The sequence below is a fragment of the Mesoplodon densirostris genome, chromosome X, assembly GCF_025265405.1.
Source record: "Mesoplodon densirostris isolate mMesDen1 chromosome X, mMesDen1 primary haplotype, whole genome shotgun sequence".
Taxonomy (NCBI): Eukaryota; Metazoa; Chordata; class Mammalia; order Artiodactyla; family Ziphiidae; genus Mesoplodon; species Mesoplodon densirostris.
This window is the reverse complement of record NC_082681.1, coordinates 128,214,325-128,233,204: the sequence shown is the minus strand read 5'-3', so window position 1 is coordinate 128,233,204 and position 18,880 is coordinate 128,214,325. Positions and strand designations below refer to the sequence as shown.

At 41.8% G+C, this 18,880-nt stretch overlaps 1 protein-coding gene across 1 annotated transcript in view; it reads left to right on the top strand.

Annotated features, from left to right (window-relative positions):
• Window positions 1–18,880, top strand: part of FRMPD4 (FERM and PDZ domain containing 4) — a 181,401-nt gene that overhangs the window by 120,022 nt on the left and 42,499 nt on the right. Inside the window, exon 4 of the mRNA XM_060087578.1 lies at window positions 14,196–14,241. Coding sequence (XP_059943561.1) covers window positions 14,196–14,241 — 46 coding nt within the window. The remainder of the gene's footprint in view (window positions 1–14,195; window positions 14,242–18,880) is intronic.

The following is an 18,880-nucleotide window of genomic DNA, read 5'->3' as shown; positions in this document are numbered from 1 at the left end:
TGGATGAGAATACAGGTGGCCAGAGGTGGAAGGGGCTTGCCCAGGCCACTCCCAGCCAGCTAGGGCATCCTCTACTCAAATGCCTGAGTCCCAGGTGCTTCCATAGAATGACAATCCCAGGCAGGCAGGGATTCTTTTCTTTGTTCACTGGTGTATCCATATAGCCTAGAACAGTCTTTGATGCATAGTAGGGCATTGTCAAACATTTGTTTAACAAAGTCCAGTGGTATTTAAAACTGAAATATAAGTGGAGTATCCCCTACTGGGAGAAGAAGATGGGGAATCTTATTTGAATCTGAGATGCTATTGGAAATTTTGAGAAGGGAAATGGTGTGATCAACATAATACCTCAGTAAGATGGTTCAAGATTGCTTCCAAATAGACCAAGGAGAAAGGAAACAAGAGGCATTCTATTTCTTGATTAAAAAGTCATTTTCCCCAAATACGGTTATTGAATGAATTTATTATTTTACCTTTTTTTAAACCATTTTTTAAATTGAAGTATAGTTCATTTACAATGTTGTGTTAGTTTCAGGTGTACAGCAAAGTGATTCAGTTACATATATATATATAAATGTATATGTGTGTGTATATAATCTTTTTCAGATTTTTTTCCATTATAGGTTATTATTGAATGAATTTTTAAATTTTATTTATTTATTTTTGGCTCTGTTGGGTCTTCATTGCTGCACGCGGGCTTTCTCTAGTTGAGGCGAGTGGGGGCTACTCTTCGTTGCGGTGTGCGGGCTTCTCATTGCGGTGGCTTCTCTTTGTTGCGGAGCTCGGGCTCTAGGTGCGCGGGCTTCAGTAGTTGTGGCTCACGGGCTCTAGAGCGCAGGCTCAGTAGTTGTGGCACACCGGCTTAGTTGCTCCGCGGCGTGTGGGATCTTCCCGGACCAGGGCTCGAACCCGTGTGCCCTGCACTGGCAGGCGGATTCTTAACCACTGCGCCACCAGGGAAGTCCCTGAATGAATTAATTTGAAAAACAGTTCATGCCCTGGTTGTCGTGAAAAACATAAACTTCTCGTTACCATCTCACATGGCAAAGTCAGCCACCCCCATGGAGTCCAAGATAGGAATTTAACTTCTCTCACCGTTAATTGCAACAAGCTGCTCTTCAGCCTTGCCTTCTGAAATGCTCAGTTTCAAACAACAGTTGCACATACTGGCCTTTGCACACTAACTGTCCTCGAGCACCCAGTATCCGTGTCTGCCCTTGGGACCCGGCATTTATAGTTCCCTGGGGGGAATATTCTCAGTCAGTGCTAAAAACACAGGGCACAATGATGGAAGTGAAGGCAACAGCCATTTCAACAAGATAGGGAAGATGCTGTTAGAAAAATGGACATAAAATCTAGATACTTTCTGGCCAGGAGCAAGAGAGGGGGAAAGAATCTCGCAATCACCCCACCTCCTACATAGCTGTGCGACTAGGTGGATGAAGATTATTAAAGCCAAAGCGATGGCCAAGTAGTACTTCTGTCACTTGCTTCTTTAAATTATTTTCTCTCCCTTTCCTCCCTCAATCCCTGCTCTCATCCACCCACTAGGATCTTTTTTTTTCTTTTCTTTTTTTTTGGCAGTCTTTAAGGAAAAGCAGTTAAAAGAAAAAGAACTGGAATTTGCATAACACCTTTCTTCCAAGATACTAAAAGCAGTTCCCCCATCTATAATTTGTCCTCACAACAATCCTCTGAACAGGCCTATTATCATGATTATTACCGTTATGATTATTATTATTATTTCCATTTTGCACTCACATCGTTTGCTGCTGAGACTTTTGGCTACCACCTCATTTTTGGAGCAATCTCATGCCCCTCAGCCTATGTATAAAAAAGGTTTCAACTGCCACCTCCCTTGTGATTGTGCTACGTATTCCATCACAGTCTCTGGCCCTTTGTTTAATTTTATCGTTTAAAAATATATTAAATTCTTGTATTGAGCGAGCACCGCAGAACTGGTGAGCAGAAGGTGGAGTCAGCGCTGAAAGAGAGCAGAATCAAACATAAATATCTTCGAAACTAAGAGGGAAATGGAAAGCAGCTCTCAAGGCAAATTGACTTGAATTGCATAAGAATGTGATTTTTTTTCAAGAATTGTCTTGGGATATGAACTACACTTTCTAACAGCTTCAACTTGGCAGATGACACTACCTGTCTCTTTCTAGTCTCTTCCAAGCTTGTGGGCTCCAAATTTGTGTTGGCTTCAAATTTTTTAATGTTTTCAAAGTGTTTCCAGCTTACCGAATTCCTCTGGTCATCTTACATAACCCATAACAGCAGCGCCTCCATGGCAATGACCCCGAGGTGGCAAAAGGCACTGGTAAATGGTCTCTTGTAATTGCCCCAACAGTCTGTTCCTTCCATGGCCCAGCCCCCAATTTATTTTTAACATGGAGAGATTTCATTTAGTAAACCAGATGTTGAGTCTGATATTTTCCCCCTCTTTCTTCTTCTCTTACTCATATTCATTGTCCCATCAAACTCTCATTCTTCTCTCTACATAATAGCTGTCATACTATTAGATAGAGGCTGTATCAGTCAGCTATTGCTTCATAACAAATAACCACAAGATCTCAGTGTCTTATAACAACAAACATTCCTATTTTTTTATTGTGGTAAAATATATATAATGTAAAATTTGCCACGTTAACCACTTTTAAGTGTACAATTCAGAGGTATTCATTATTCTCACAGCGTTGTGTAACCATCACTACTACTCATTTCCAAAACTTTCATCACCCCAAACAGAAACTCTGGACCCGTTAGGCAAAAACTCTCCATTCCTCTCTACTCTTAGCCCCTGGTCACCTCAATCTACTTTCTGCCAGTATGAAACTGCCTATTCCAGATATTTCATAAAAGTGGAATCATATTATATTTGTCCTTTGTGTCTGGAAATAAGCATTTCTTTCTCATGCATCTGAAAACTGGTTGGGGAGGGCCTGCCTGGAAGAGGCAGGATCAGTTCAGGACTAACCGCAAGTCTCTCATCCTCTTTGGACCGGGGGCTAGCTTGGGTATGGTATGCACATGGCAATGGAGAGCATGAGTGGGCAAGCAGGAACACGCAAGGCCTCTAAAAGCGTAGGCTCTGACCTGGCACTCTGTACCTCCTTCTGTTGGCCAAAGCCAGGCATTGGCCAAGCCCAAAGTCTAGGGTCAGGGAAGTAAATGCTACCACTTTCCAACCATGTGACTTTATTAAAAGTGCTGTAACCTTTCTGAGCCTCATTTCCTTATCAGCAAAATGAGGATAATAGTATTACCTAGCTCCTAGGGTGTTGTGATTATTACTGAATTGCTCTACATTTGCAGTATAAAATTGCAAACAATATTATTGTCATTCTTAAGACGTGAAGAATAGAAAAGCAACAAAATCCAATAAACCTTTGTTCTCTAAGTTAGACGAGGATGCTGGACACCTTCATGGAAACTCAAAATTGGATTTAGAATTGCAGACTAAGGCTTATTGGAATTTGATGAAGCAGTAGCAATCATTTTACCCGTTGGTTTTCCGATTGCTTTTAGCAGTAGAACCCTTTCTTCAACAGAAACCTAACCCACAGTCCCAATGCATAATGCAGTGGAGGATTTCTGGTTGAAAAGACACAGGAGTATCCAGAGCTCTTCCCACTGACACGTGTCCCTGTCTCAGAAGGATTGCATGGAGCACAGTTTGGAAACCACTACTTTAGTCCAAGCTCCCTCCTCTTCCAGATGAAAGAAATGAAGCCCCGTGGGGTGATGCGATTTGCCCCAAATCATATGAGAAATAGAAGCTTCGTATAAGTACTAATAATACTCATCACCCTTAGAAGCATTACCAGGGCTGCCGAAATGCCACTCTGGTGCCTTCTAAGTTCTGTGCTTGTAGACCCGTATCAGAATTTCCACAGAACAACTTAACAATTAAGGACATTGGATTTAGAATCTATGTTCTGGTTCTGCCAGTTACTGAGTGTGTGAACTGGGACCTTTTAAGTGATCTCTCTGAACCTCAGTTTTCTCATCTCTAAAGTGGACATGACAACACTTTCTTTACTGGGTTATTGGGAAGCTTGAATTAGGGAACACAAGTAGCATAAGTAGTACAATGTTTGGCGTGTGGTAATCATTTAGGACATATTAACTCTTAATTTAGTTCTTATTTTATGATTGTTGGTGTTATTCAAAGTTTTTGCCAGTTTTCTATGCACTTGGGCACAGTGAATACATTTGGGGAAATATTGAAACAGTATTACTTACAATCTTTAGAAACCATATTATTTTAGAAAAATATAGTATTTCTGAATTTGAGGGATAAACTAGAAAAAATTGTTTTCAAGAGACTGGGCTGCTGCAAGGTTTGTACAACGTAATTTCTTGTCCCTGGACACCATTTCTATCTCTGTTTGCCTTCCAACAATCGGATCCAGCTGGCCAAACTGCCCCCTTCCTTTAGAATAAGATAGGCATCATGCTAAAATTTTGGAGGAGGATCATCTTGGTAGTCCTTGGGGAAATATCTCTAGATAAACCTCTAGAAGAGCATTGTCCAACAGATCATTCTGCAGTGATGGAATATGATAGCCTGTAATTGTGGCGCTATGTGATTATATTAATATAAGTTCCCGGTGGGGATCAAACTATTCTTTGGTGTTAGAAGCCAGGATAGTGGTTATCCTTGGGGGCAGGGGGTATTACATCTTATGTAGCCCAGGGTTTCTCAGTCTCAGCATTACTGACATTTGGGCAGAAAATGTTTTGGGGGTCTGTCCTGTGCATTGTAGGATATTTAGCAGCATCCCTGCCCTCTACCCACTAGATGCCAGTAACAGCCGCCCTCCAATTGTGACAAACAAAAATGTCTCCAGACATTGCTAAATATCCCCTACGGGGCAAAATCATTCCGCATTGAAAATCACTGCTGTGTCCCAAATGCCTTTCACCTGCTAGATGCTCAATAAATACTTACTGAAGGAATGTATGAGGCAAGAGCTGTTTGGTATCACACAGGTGTATAAAATAATTTAATTTTTATCTCAAGAGATCCTGCTGCCCTTTATGAATCTTAAATATAAGTACCAGTTTCATCCATTAGTTAAAGATTAAGTAATTCAAAGGCCAAAGGCAATATTCATTCAGCAAAAAAATGAATTAAATGGACAAAAAACTTAGGTCAAACCAAAAACAAATATTATATGCCAATAAAACTCTCTGAGTAGCAGTTTCTAAATCAGAGTGCCTAACCTGAAATTTTACTGCAAAGGTTTAAAAAATACAATAAGATAAAGGGCTTGAAATGAGACAATTTCATTAAAATGTTAATTTTGATAATCACTGCATCGTTTATATGGATTTTAACCGAATAGCTTAATATTCTTCACAAAGAAAACCACAGCCTAAGCCTTAAATGCATCCAGTAAAATGTGAATTAGACTCTTCAAAGAATTTTGGTCTCTCCCTAGGTTTCTATTCAAGTCATTGGTTGTATGTAAGCTATTGAATTCTACACCTAAAATTACAATGTGCTTTAATCCTTTCTCTACAAAGTTCAAATACATACCCCACAAGGCACCGCCAATTGTCCCCTTAAAATTCTTCTTTGTAGTGAAGCATTTTTGGTCCAAGACTCTGAGCGGGTTTTTTCCTCTCCCTTAAGTTTGTAGTTCTTTTCCCCGCCACCCCAATCTCCAAAAGCCCATAATTAATGTTACAACTGTGGTAGTCCCACCTCCGGCAGTTAGAGCGTCCTTTTCCACACTTCCACATGTTTGTATGACAGGTATTTTTTTAAAGTGTGGGTATCCATTCCAGTATCCTGGGGAAACATAAGGTTGGATACTTTCCCTTCCTCGATAAGGGAGACATGTTCAATTTCAAAACCATTTGACTCCTTTGATTTCCTGTTTTTAAAAAACATAATTTTCAGACTCTTTACAGACAGATGATGTTGCAGTTTTCTACTGCCACCCAACAAATGCCATGGCTTAACAAAATAGTTTCTCATCTCATGATGCTGTGGGTTGACTGGGCTCATTCACATGGTTCTCACTGCTTTCGCTCATGTGGCTGCAGTTCAGTGACAGCTGGAGCTGGAGCCGTATAAAGGCTTATCTGGACTGGATATCCAAGGCGGCTTTTTCACGCATGTGTTGTCCCCTGGACTTAGACAGCTGACCCCACTGCAGCTGGCCAGGCCAGTCTCCCTCTCCCCATGCTGCTTGTCCACAGGGCCAGCTTCCTCACAACATGGTGGTCACAGGGTTGTCGGACTTAAATGGCAGCTGGCTTCTTGCAGAGTGAACGTTCCAAGATACCCATGTGGACACTGCAAGGCTTCTAGATTTCTTCTAACCAAGGCCTGGAAGTCATGCAGTGTCACTTCTACAATATTCTATTTGTCAAAAGTAAGTCACAGAACTAGTCCAGATTCAGCAGGAGAAGACTACACAAAGATGTGAGTACCAAAAGGTATAATTCATTGAGGACCATCTTTGGAGCCTCTGTATCACAGATGGGAAAAGATGAACAGTGTGATCATACAGGTGTTCAGGGTGAACTCTTTAACGTATTACTTAGTAAGTAATAAATTCTCCTTTCCTTAAATTCTCATCATTTTCTCTTTGGCTACCAAACTTGTCTCACTTCAGATCTGTTAGTATTTGTTTAACATATTTAGGTGCTCTGGTATTAGGTGCATATATATTTATGATTATTATATCTTCTTAATGAATTGACCCTTTTATCATTATAGTAACCTTCTTTGTTTCTTGTTACCATTTTGGCCTTAAAGTCTATTTTGTCTGATATGAGTATACCTACCCTGCTCTCTTTTGGTTTCTGTTTGCACGGAATATCATTTTCCCTTCCTTTACTTTGAGCCTATGTGTGTCCTTCAAGCTGGAGTTCATCTCTTGTAGGCAGCATATAATTGCATCAGCAGTATCACCCCTCACTCAAGGGGAAAATGGTAGTGGGTGAGACCTCGTCTGTCCAATAGGTAGAAGGCAAGCCAGTGCTCCTGGACAAATGAATTCTTTGATTCATCTCCTCTGTCTTTGTTGCCCTGATGACTATGGTGGCTTCATTATGCACATTTTCTTTCTCAGCGTCCCTTGAACCTAAGTGAAGAATGACAAATAACCCTGTTCCTCTTCTTTGCAGTTATCGAAGCAAAGCAAGGTTCAGCAACAATGGGGAGAGTGCTAATGTTGCATAAAGTCCATGACAGATCACACTTTGCCTTAATGTGTTGACCTTGTTTGCATGCTTGATTGTTTGTTAGCTGTTTCCATTCTCTCCAGCTAATGGCTTCAGTACCTGTTAGGAATTGATACAGTGGATAATTGCAGTCTCTGTTTAGAACAGTGGAAAGGTCAACTGCGTTAAACCTCCATTTCAAGTAGTCCTGTGGTGACTTTTCTAAAAAGGAGGGGCAACATTCTTTCCTCCAGCTTTGCCAGCAGTTGGCTAGGCTGACTTTATATTGTGGCTAGGCACCAGAAATCTCTGTGTTCTTTTCACATCTCCAGGTTCAGGTAGGAAGAGAAAATAGAAGGTGTCCCAATGGCTTCATAATACCTTACGATTGAAGACAGGTTCTTCTGAGCAGAGAGTCATTGGAGAAATGCTGTTAGTCTGTTCTTATTTACATAAACAGTGGCTGTCCACCAGCAGAGAGTTTAAGGGCTGAAGTGCACTAGCTTGCAGAAAAGAATATTCTTCCAATCTCGTTGAAGAACTCTGAAGTTCAGGTAGAAGGAAGACCCTTACGTGTGCACGCATTGGCCTTAGAAGTGTGAGTTCAAACACCCTTTCACTGTGCCTTACCACCTTTCTTTCCAAAGAAAAATGCCACACACACATCAGTCTTTCGAGTTATGTTAGGATGTCATTTTACAGTTCACAAAATTCTTTCATATATCGCCCTAAATTACCTCTTTATTTTGCCTTTTAAAAGCCTAACCTTTCAGCCTTCATGAACTGATTCCTTCTACTTGTGAAGTTTAAAACCGTTTCGTTAACTTGTTTGGACTTTTTTTAAAGCAAGACTCTTGAATTTTGACATAAAATATATTCTTTTTATTTTAGCGTTTTTTTGCTTATGCTTCATTTTGTTCTGTTTTCCTAGTCTCTAGGGAAATCTCATTGCTCTTCACAGCGTAAATTCATATTGATCTCTGAGTTAGTCAAGGGAATCTGTTTAGTCGGTCTAGAAGGGAAGTATACAATAGCGCATGCCAATGTGATTATGTATTGCAATATTAAGATCATGTAAAGGGCTTCCCTGGTGGCGCAGTGGTTAAGAATCTGCCTGCCAATGCAGGAGACACGGGTTCGAGCCCTCATCCGGGAAGATCCCACGTGCCGCGGAGCGGCTTGGCCTGTGTGCCACAACTACTGGAGCCCGTGCTCCTCAACAAGAGAAGCCACCGCAATGAGAAGCCCGCACACCGCAACGAGGAGTAGCCCCCGCTAGCCGCAACTAGAGAAAGCCCGCATGCAGCAACGAAGACCCAACGCAGCTAAAAATAAATAAATAAATAAATTTATTTAAAAAAAAAAAAAAAAAAGATCATGTAAATCTGAAGTGGGAAAGTCAGTTTAAGAAAAGTGCCGGGCTTCCCTGGTGGCGCAGTGGTTGAGAGTCCGCCTGCCGATGCAGGGGACACGGGTTCGTGCCCCGGTCTGGGAAGATCCCACATGCCGCGGAGCGGCTAGGCCCGTGAGCGATGGCCGCTGAGCCTGCACGTCCGGAGCCTGTGCTCCGCAACGGGAGAGGCCACAGCAGTGAGAGGCCCGTGTACCGCAAAAAAAAAAAAGAAAAAAAGAAAAGTGCCAAGCTATCCTGCTCTAAGAGAAAGCAAACACCAACTTTAGCTTCATTGTTTAAAGGGATTTTAATACTGAAAGCCTCGTTAGAATCTAAGGTTATTCATTTGCTACAACAGAATCCCATCCAATGAAATTTTAAAATGGGATGTGATGCCGAAGAATGCCCTGCAAGCCCTGATGCTGGGTGTCCCAAACATGTTTCAAGGGACTTACCATCAAAAAATAAAAGACTTCTGTTAAAGGAATGAAGAGAGAGGAATTAAAGGCAAATTTGATAGGAGTGGTTTAGGGTAGGTTAGACTGTATCTTCCTCTTCAGGTCAGCACTGTGATACAGGGATTAAAATGGTGTTTTTCTCAAATTCAACCATTTAAAAAATATTGGCACTCTAATTTGAAATTACTCTTTAAAAGTAGAAAATTCACTTGGCATTTATTATGAAATAATACTTCTAAATGTGCTTCCAAGTGGATTTTTTTTCAAGTCCCTAGCTGTTTTCAGCCTTCATAAAAAGAAGTTATCTGATTACTTGAATGTGCCATCTTTCATTCTGAATTCTAATCTTCCTGTTGAGGCTATTTTTAAATTGCTTAGGTCTTCTTTTTTTCCTCCTAGGATCTTAGGGTTAGGAACTCTAAGGAATCCAAAACATTATGGAGTTCATTGTTCTTGTCTGGCAGGTTATAATTAAATAATTATAGGCGAGAGAAAACGGAAGAAAAACATATCCCCAGTCCTAATGTTAAATAACATATTGGAATATTTTATTTCAATTCAGATAACTTCATTTACTCCTTAAGTGGTAAAATTAAAATCAATATAGGTTATGTTTCAGGCAAGTTACAGGGAATTACTATAGACACAAAGAATTTAAATGCTGTAAATATAATAGACGTATTTTGAAAAATGGTTCCCATTTTCAAATTAACAAGGTATACTGATCAGTGCTTCTTCCTGACATTCTTGACAGAAAAAAAATTCTGTGTAAGGTGAAGTCATGGGTGGACACTACTTTTGAGATACTTACTTGTAGGTTAATTGGCTGTGAATCTTTCTTTGTTGGTGTGGCAGACAGAATCTAAGATGGCCCCATGGATGATCCCTGCCTCCTGCTGTTCATAACTTTGTGTGTTTCCTTCTCTTTTAATATAGGTGGGACCTGTGACTTGCTTCTAACCAACAGAATATGGCAAAGGTGATGGAATATCACTTGCATGATTATGATTGTGTTACCTAAGATTATACCTTCCATCTTGCCAAAGGAGTCCCTCTCCCTTGATTGGTTTTTGAAGCAAGTTGCCATGTGGAGGGGGCACATGTGGCAAGGAACTGAGGGTGACCTCTAGCCAACTGCCAGCAAAGAACTGAGGCCGTTGGTCCAACAATCCCAAAAGGAATTTAATCCTGCCAAAAACCACAGGAAATGGATCCTTCCCAGCTGAGCTTTCAGATGAGACCTCAGCCCTGGGCAACACTTGATTGTGGTCTCATCAGAGAACTTGAGAAAGATGACCAAGTTAATCATACTCATCTGTCTGCTTCATAGAAAGTGTGGGATGTGTTGTTTTAAGCTGCTAAGTTTATGGTAATTTGTTATGCAGCACCAAATAACTAAAGAAGCTAGCTTCTGTGATAGGACAGAGTAATGATCCCCTAAAGACAGCCACATCCTTATCCCCAGAGCCTGTAACTTTGCAGGTGTGATTCAGTTAAGGATGGAGCAATTTTCCTGGATTATCCAGGTGGACCCAGTGTAATCACAAGGGCCCATATAGGTGAAAGAGGAAGGCAGGAGAGTCAGGGAGAAATTTGAAGATGCTACTTTGCCTGGGTTTTGAAGATGGAGGAAGGGGCCATGAACCAAGGAATACAGGAAGTCTTCAGAATCTGGAAAGGGTTCCAGAATGAATGCAGCCCTATTGACACCTTGATTTTAGCCTAGAGAGGCCCGTTTCAGATTTTTGACCACCACACTTGTAAGATAACAAATCTGTGCTGTTTTAAGCCACTAAGTTGTGGTAATTTGTTACAGCAACAGTAGGAAGCTAATGCAGTCTATGCTTATTTTGTTAGCATCTAAGATGAATAATGAGTCCTCCTCCAGAGCTTGTCTGCTCCTAACAGACTGCACTGGAGCTGTGAATATTTTCTTCTTTTTCCAGAAATGAACAAATAAATACAGTGCCATTGAGCATTGCTGTAGGGAAAATGAGCATTTTTTCCACAGCCTTGTGGGCACATCCATCCTACCACCTCATACCTCTCATTCTTGCATTTACCTTTTTACTGTTTCTTCTTCAGGTTCTAAGAACAGACTGTCTTAGTCAAGGATCGTTTGGACTCAAATAATGTGATCTATTCAAGTCAGTTTAAGTAAAGAGAAATTGGGGATAAGTGTAGCAAGTAGGTCTCAGAGGATGGAATCATAAAGCAATGGTTCTTTTCCCCCATTGCCCGTTCAGAAGAGCTCTCCAGGGCCAGGTCTTCATTAAAATCTCAGGCAGGTCTGCAAATGTATTGAGCAGGTTCAGAAATTTTCTGCAGTCACTTGGACACTTGTAATCACAACAACCTGTAATCTGTAATTAAAATGTTCAATTGTCATGTAATAGTCAAAACTGCCAACTCCACAGAATTTCTCCCTTGCCCCTATTTCCGGCCTGGGAAGCCTGCACTGGGTTAAGGGGCATTCCCCAACATTCTTCTCTAGCTTTGGCTCTTTCCACATTGAAATGAGCCCAGGACAGTGAGGTAAAAAGCAGGAAAGTTCTCACTTGATTGGCACCAAGGTAATCCGACATTGGTTTCCTCTGTCCATGGAAGATCGTGTAGGTTGACTTGTGGACACATTTGTAGATTTCTGGAAGACTTCTCTGTTGGGTTGTTCCAACTGCAGTTCCCTTGAGTTAGATGGTACCCAACGGCTGGCTATGTCCAGCACTCCTTAGCTTCTACATCTTTCTACTAAGGCCCTCCTGCCCCTGGAAGAAGCTCAGTTGAGCAATGCCTTTATTAAATGACCCCAGGGCACCATTTCTACCGTGTCTTCCAGATATCGTCCACAGGAATTGCACACTTAAGGCCTGTCTCAGTGGAAGGGTAATAATTTTGCAAATATAGCCTCTGCTCTTTGGGCATGTGCTGCTTCCACAGGCCTCTCCCTGTTACCATTTTTTAAAATTAAGTCATGATTAAGACCCCAAGATGAATAAGAGTCCCAAACTGTGGTTTTTAATACCTCCTTTGAAAGTGTGCAGCACCCTGTTCTGGCATGTAGCAACGATTGGCATGAGGCCTCAGCTGAATCTGCCTCAGTCATCGTAGCACCCTGTAACATATGAATACATGTAGCTTCTATCTTTTTTCCCCTCTAGGATTGGAATCCTAAGGGACCCAAAGCATTATGGCTTTAATTCTCCTTGTCTGGCAAGTAATAATTAAGTACTTGTAGATGAGAGGAAAGAGAGATAAAAGCCCATTCCCAGAACTGAGATAATGTACATTAGCTGTTTTACTGATGTAAAATGTTGAGCAGCCAGCCCTCAGGAATGGTGGGAACCAGGCCTGCTCAGGGGACCCCTGGCATCTGTAACCTTTACTCTTTCTTATTCAGTCACAAATGTGACTCGGCTCCCAACTCGCTGTCTGTGTCTCTTAGTTCTGATTCTGGAGAGAGGACATTTGATGGCCTCATTCCAACACTCGGGTCCAATCAGCTGTGCCCTGACGATGAGTTCTGGGCCCATTGCCTGCTGCTGAGGGCTCTGGGGGCAGACTTGGGTAGAGCAGGCCAGGCAGGACAAACAGGCCCACACCACGGCTGCCACGCTGATTCCTCCTGCCGCATCATTCCACGACACTCCATCCATACATTCACACGCCCACCCTCCTAGAGCTGGACACCCACCTTGCCTCCAGTGCTCCACTTCCATGCATTCCACAGCAGGGAATATCCTCATCTGCATTCCCTCAAAGGCTAGTGGCAGAATTTCTTTGTGATGTAAACCAGAGTGGAATGGCCGGGTCATAGTGCTCGTGATGCTGAAGTTTGCCTAGGGGTGCCAGATTGCTCCCCAGAACTGCTACACGGGGCTCCATGGCCACCAGCAAAGCAAGATCATTCATCCCATCCGCTGGGAATTCTCATTTGATTACACTGTTGCTCTATTAGTCTTTCTAATGGGAACACTGTCTGCCACTCCAATTATTGGGGCTTTCTGCCAGCCCTTGGCAGCTAAGAATTGATGGGATCAGACAGGCCCTCCCCACCATCGCCATCAGCTCTGATTCGATTCTTCCTCCAGTTCTTGAATTGTAGTCCTCTTTCTCCTCTCCATTAATTTCTCTTCTTCGCTGCCCCAAGTCCTTCCGTCGGGGGCCACCCCTACCGCCGCTGGGGCAAGTCACATGGTCCTCCCCAGGCAACGGGCTTATAGTAAGGGGCTGAAGAGCACTTAATGCTAGAAATGCAATTTGTCGTGGCTTCTCCAAGAGAACAGCACTGCCACAGATCCCCTTCGCTTCAGTCATTTGGGTAGGAAATCACAAAAGCAGGTAATTAATTACCTCCTAAAGTGAAAAAAGTCAGCTCCACCTCAAGAAAATGGCAAGTGACCTTTCTCCTACTCAGAATAAAAAAGGAACGAAGGAAGGAAGAAAAACTATTATAACCCATAATATGATTTTTCCCCAAGGATTCGAGTTATTTGAAAGGTTTGGGTTACTTGGAGGAAATTAAATAAACCATTATATTACATTGTTCTGCTTTTGGCCACACAGTGTTCCCTAGGGTGAACAATATTTCCCAATGAGCGCCCATCTGAAATGTTTATCGGCCCAGGGTCGTAGGCATTGTTACTGCAGCCTTAGAAAGCCACATGGTATGGGAAGTCACATTTACTGGGATACTGTTTTTACATAAGAAACCTACAGTGACATTTTTCTTTCATGATGCTAAGAAGATACTGACATTCAATGAATTGATAGAATTTTTAAAAATCTATCCCCTTCCAGAAAATTGCACAGACATTTTAAGCGGCTAAAGGAAAATCGGAAGGGGAGAATCAATTTTGAGAGACTGAGTTGATGCTTTTAAAATCCAATCTTCCCTCAGCGAGTTTTATTTTAGGGCTCTGCTGTTTGGTGTCGCAGATAATACCACCCAATATAAACCGAATAGGAAGGTTTCCACTGGCTGAACATTTGATTCCAGTTTTCTCTGTGGTCTGAAAGCCCACTTGTGAGCCCTTTGATTCTCTGCCCTGGGAGCCCAAGGAACATTCGCCAGCATCACACATTTTGTTTTAAAAGAGCACTGTCACCGATAGAGTCCAGGCTCTGCGCATATCATAAATATTTTGTTTTCTCTCTTACAGAAGCTGCAAAGAATCGATACTCCTCGCTGTCATTCAGCCTTACCCTGTAAGTGTGCTGTGAGTAAAAGTGCATCTATAAAAAGATATGGGTTACAATAGACTTTCAGACACCATCTCGCACTTCCAGTCTCCTCCTCCCACTCCACTCCAGTGACTAACAGCAGAGAGAAATAACATGCATTCACAGTTCCAAAATCTTGGTTATTTGTATTTTGTACTCCGTGACAGCAGATCCTTCATTGGACAGAAAAGAAAGTGGTGCGTTTCCTAAATAACTTGAAAATCAGCTTTTCAGTCCCATGTGCCTCTCACATCTAGAAATGACACAAAACTCAAGAATTTCCTTGTGATTCTTAAGTTTCCAGCTTAAGCATCACAAGTCTAAAGGGAATATCTAATTGTAGGAAGTTGAAGCATGGTTGTTTCTCTTACCCCCATCTAAATAATTTGGTGGAGACATTGGACATTTCAGCGGCCTTGTCAGGAAGGTGGGGAGTGATTAAAATCGTACTGCTTTCAGTTCCCATGATTCTTTTAAAAACAACTTTATCATGGTGTAATTCGCATATCGTAAAATTCACCCATTTCAAGTGTACAATTCCGTGATCTTTATAAAGTCTACTAAGGTACACAACCATCACCACCATCCAGTTTGAGAACACGTCCATCACCCCAACTGGATTCCTCATTCCCATTTACAGTGAATCCCTTTTCCTACCCTCAGTCCCAAGCAGCCACTAATTTACTATTTATTTATTTCTATAGATTTGCCATTGCTTGTGAATTTCATACATGGTCAGTGAACTAAAAAATACCAAGGCAAATTCCTTCAGATTTTTCCCCAAACGTTTATGTCAATATCTTGTGTGGCCTTCACATGGAGCGGCAGAGATTCCAACCTACTTATGCTTTTATTTTCTTCCCCATAGAGATTTCTACATCAATTCAGAGGCTCTGGCATTTGCCGGTCTCCATCTTCTGACCAAACTCTTCATCTCCCCTGTCCTGGAATTTTCCTTCTAAGCGCTATGGGCTAGTCATTTTAGGCAGGAAAAAAATACGTATTCAAGTTTGTGATAAGATCACAAATTGAACTAACCAAGACCACAAGTTATGCCACGTAGGGTCATTACTACATATATTAAAAGCACAGTTTAATATTGAATGTTACTTTTAGTCCCAACTCTTTGAAACAGCTACACACACACAACACACGTTTGGATTTGAAATCTAAGGAAACAGCAGGAGGTAAAAGAATCAAGACTTGAGATCTAGTCCCCAACAGTATAAAAGGCGACTCCCGCACCTGCTCTGGACCCCAATTTCCTCATCTGTGTAAGGAGAAGGTCAGGTGGCATCCCGTCCAAGGGCCTTCCTGCTTCACCACCTCGTGACCTGGCGATTCTTTCCATATGAAGTACAGCTCATCTGTTTTTAGATTGTTTCATTTAACCCAGTTGTCACTCACACCTACTTCAAATCTATCCACACTTCTTCATTTCTTTGCAATGAACAAATGCATTTGGGTAAAGCCAATGTGAACGTCTAACATACTCAAGTGATGGACCAACTATAAATTCCTGGCGGAACTACAAGCTTGCATTGTCTTTCCTGAATTCTCTCTTCCTACTTTATAACCTATTAGTAATGCAAGATCAGAACCATTTTACTCCAAACCAGGTTATTTTTCCAATGTGGGGTCGCATGTTACCCCCAAACAGTAAATTTAGAGGAGTTTTGCATTTAAGTTAAAGGTTTTGTCTTGTTGCTTTGCTTGCTTTTTTTGCCATTTGAGTCTGCATGACTTGTTATTCATATGAATACTCATTACTATCCGTGAATCATGGAACTTCCTTTTAACAGATAACCTGGAATTTTCCAGGAGTTCAGCTGGCTCCTCCTGTTGTGCTATATTGAAAGTCAACGTTCAGGAGTGTTGCTTGTTCTTATGGCCAACAGTTGCACCTCTGTTCCCCAGAGTCACTCTCTCCCGACCAGTCATAGTAGATGAATTCTCAACTTTGACCAGCCCTCCTTCCGGAAATGCCCAACACATACTCCACCCGCCACCTCCTCGGCTCACCAAATCCTTCTCACCTTTCAAGTCTCAGCACAAATTCTAAATGCTACCCCAGAGTTTCTCAACATCTGCACTGTTGGGCTGGAGAATTCTCTGTTGGGAGGTGTGTTTAGCAGCATCCCTGTCCTCTACCACTAGATGCCGGTAGCATCCTATCCCAAGTGGTGACAACCAAAATGTCTCCAGACACTGTCAAATGTTCCCTGAGGACCAAAATCACCCCCACTTGGGAACCAGTGTCCCACACCTAAAGTCTTCGCTTCTTGGTCCAGTCCAAAGTGACTTTTTCCTCCTCTGAATTATAAGAGTTGAAACCCCAAAGTTACTTAAATAGATACATTAAATGGAGAGAGGGGTGCACATGGGAAAAGAGACGGTGAAGTTTTACTTATATTTTTGTGTTTGGATTTTCCTACAAGCAAATGGCTTTTTTTAAAGGTTTTATGTACTTGCTGAACATTCTCTTGGCAACCAGAATTGACATACAGAAACAGAGGACCCACCAGACCAAAAGAAAGTCTATAAATTCTACTTTTATTACAGATAATAGCATTCAGCATTTTAATTTCTTTGCAGCTTACTGGTCAGCAATTTTTTATGTTGTATTTCTTCTGCATAATAAGATCTGGTCAAGACAGAGAGCCAATGTTTACACCTTTTTGCCATACTCCACGTGTCCCCCGGGCACCCCAACATGACCCAGCCACAGAAATCAACCTCCAGTGAGGCCCAGGTCAAGGGAGCTTGGGAGAAAAGTCTTAGGATTCCCAAAATTCTTTGATAAGAAATAATTCTTAACAGGTTTTTGCCTTCTTATTTTAAGTATTATGGAGGACTCTCTCTCCACCATTTTTACTTTATTTCTTAGAGAAAAATTGTGGAAGTGCAGAAGGAAATACAGATGCAGAAAAATATGTGCTGGCAATACTTATCCTCAGAGACAACCAATGTAAACATTTTGGCCTATTTGTTTCCAGTCTTTTTGTTCTAATGCCTTGTCAGCAGTTGAGATCATATTACATGTACACTTTTATTCTGCATATAATAAATATGTATATATTTTTATATACATCAAGTATATCAAACATTTTACTTAGTATATCAAGCATTTTCCCATATATATATCAAGCATTTTCCCATGTCATCAAGGATTCTATATAAGCATTATATACATGGCTGTAAAACATTACATTGAACCAAGATTTCCTTAATCAACACCCATCATTAAGCCCACTGTCTCTAATGTGTTTCTATTATAAATAATTCTGCAGAGAACATCTTTGTGTATAAATCTTCATCTGTATTTAATAGCTTTTCCTCAGGATTGAATTTTATAAGGAATTTTTGGGTTACTCGTGGATTTTATTTGTTTTTTTCTGACACACCATCTTCTTCCCTTATACTGTTACCATTTTTATTCCAGATCTTTCTTGGCCAGCTGCTCCCCTCTTTCCTTTCCATAGTTCCCAAGTCTAGAACTTTCAGAGCTTTCCAGTCCAACATTACCTAAGACAGAGAGTATTTAAAGAGTCTCTATAAGCTCTTCTCATACAACTCCAAGTCAGTGGGACTTGGGCTAAGTCACTCTCAGTTCTGGCATCCCTGAGCTACCATGATTCACCTTCCCTCAGGTTTCTTCTAGGCCAAAAAATTGAGAGACCTGCTTGCCTGCCTCTCACTTCCTGCCTACCTTTCACTGTGTTCCACATACCTGAGGGAGGCTACACACCTCCTCATGGAAGCTCCAATATTGTCAGAACCCAGAACATATCCCCTTGGCATGTGTCATCCTGAGCATGCCGGCCCAATTTCCAACTGAGAGCACCAGTGATTTTTTTGCCTGTGGGTTATTTCTGGCCACAGCGCCATGCTCATGGAATAGGCCAGAAGTGCTCTTTGAGCAGTCCGCTAGGAATTCTCACGCTCAGAAGAGCAGCTGCTTCATCACTGATTGACAGGAGCTGGTGGATAGATACCCCAGCTGCCTCTCTCCTCAGTCAGTGTAACTCTGAGGCATACAGCCCGCCTTGTTTCCCAGACATTCCCAGCAGGGTTAAACGCCAGTTGCTCACAGTGGTGCCTGACTTAACAATGAATGCTTCATTGGCTTCCTCACCCTCCCTGTCTCCCTTCCCCTGCTCACCTACCCATGCTTCCTGGGAGCATCTCCCAAATCAGCTACCTGCTTGTGAATCCTGGTCTTAGGGTCTGCTTTGGGGGATGTCCAAACTAAGTCATCCGGTGATAACTGTGGGCTAGTTAGTCCTCACTAACTATGTACTCAGTGCCTACTATATAAGTGTCTTTTAGAGCTACAGGGATGGCAAATCCAAGACCTTACACTTCAGCTTCAGAAATTTATCTTTTTTTTTTCTTAACATCTTTATTAGAGTGTAATTGCTTCACAATGGTGTGTTAGTTTCTGCTTTATAACAAAGTGAATCAGTTATACATATGCATATGTTCCCATATCTCTTCCCTCTTGGTCTCCCTCCCTCCCACCCTCCCTATCCAACCCCTCTAGGTGGTCACAAAGCACCCAGCTGATCTCCCCGTGCTATGCGGCTGCTTCCCACTAGCTATCTATTTTACGTTTGGTAGTGTA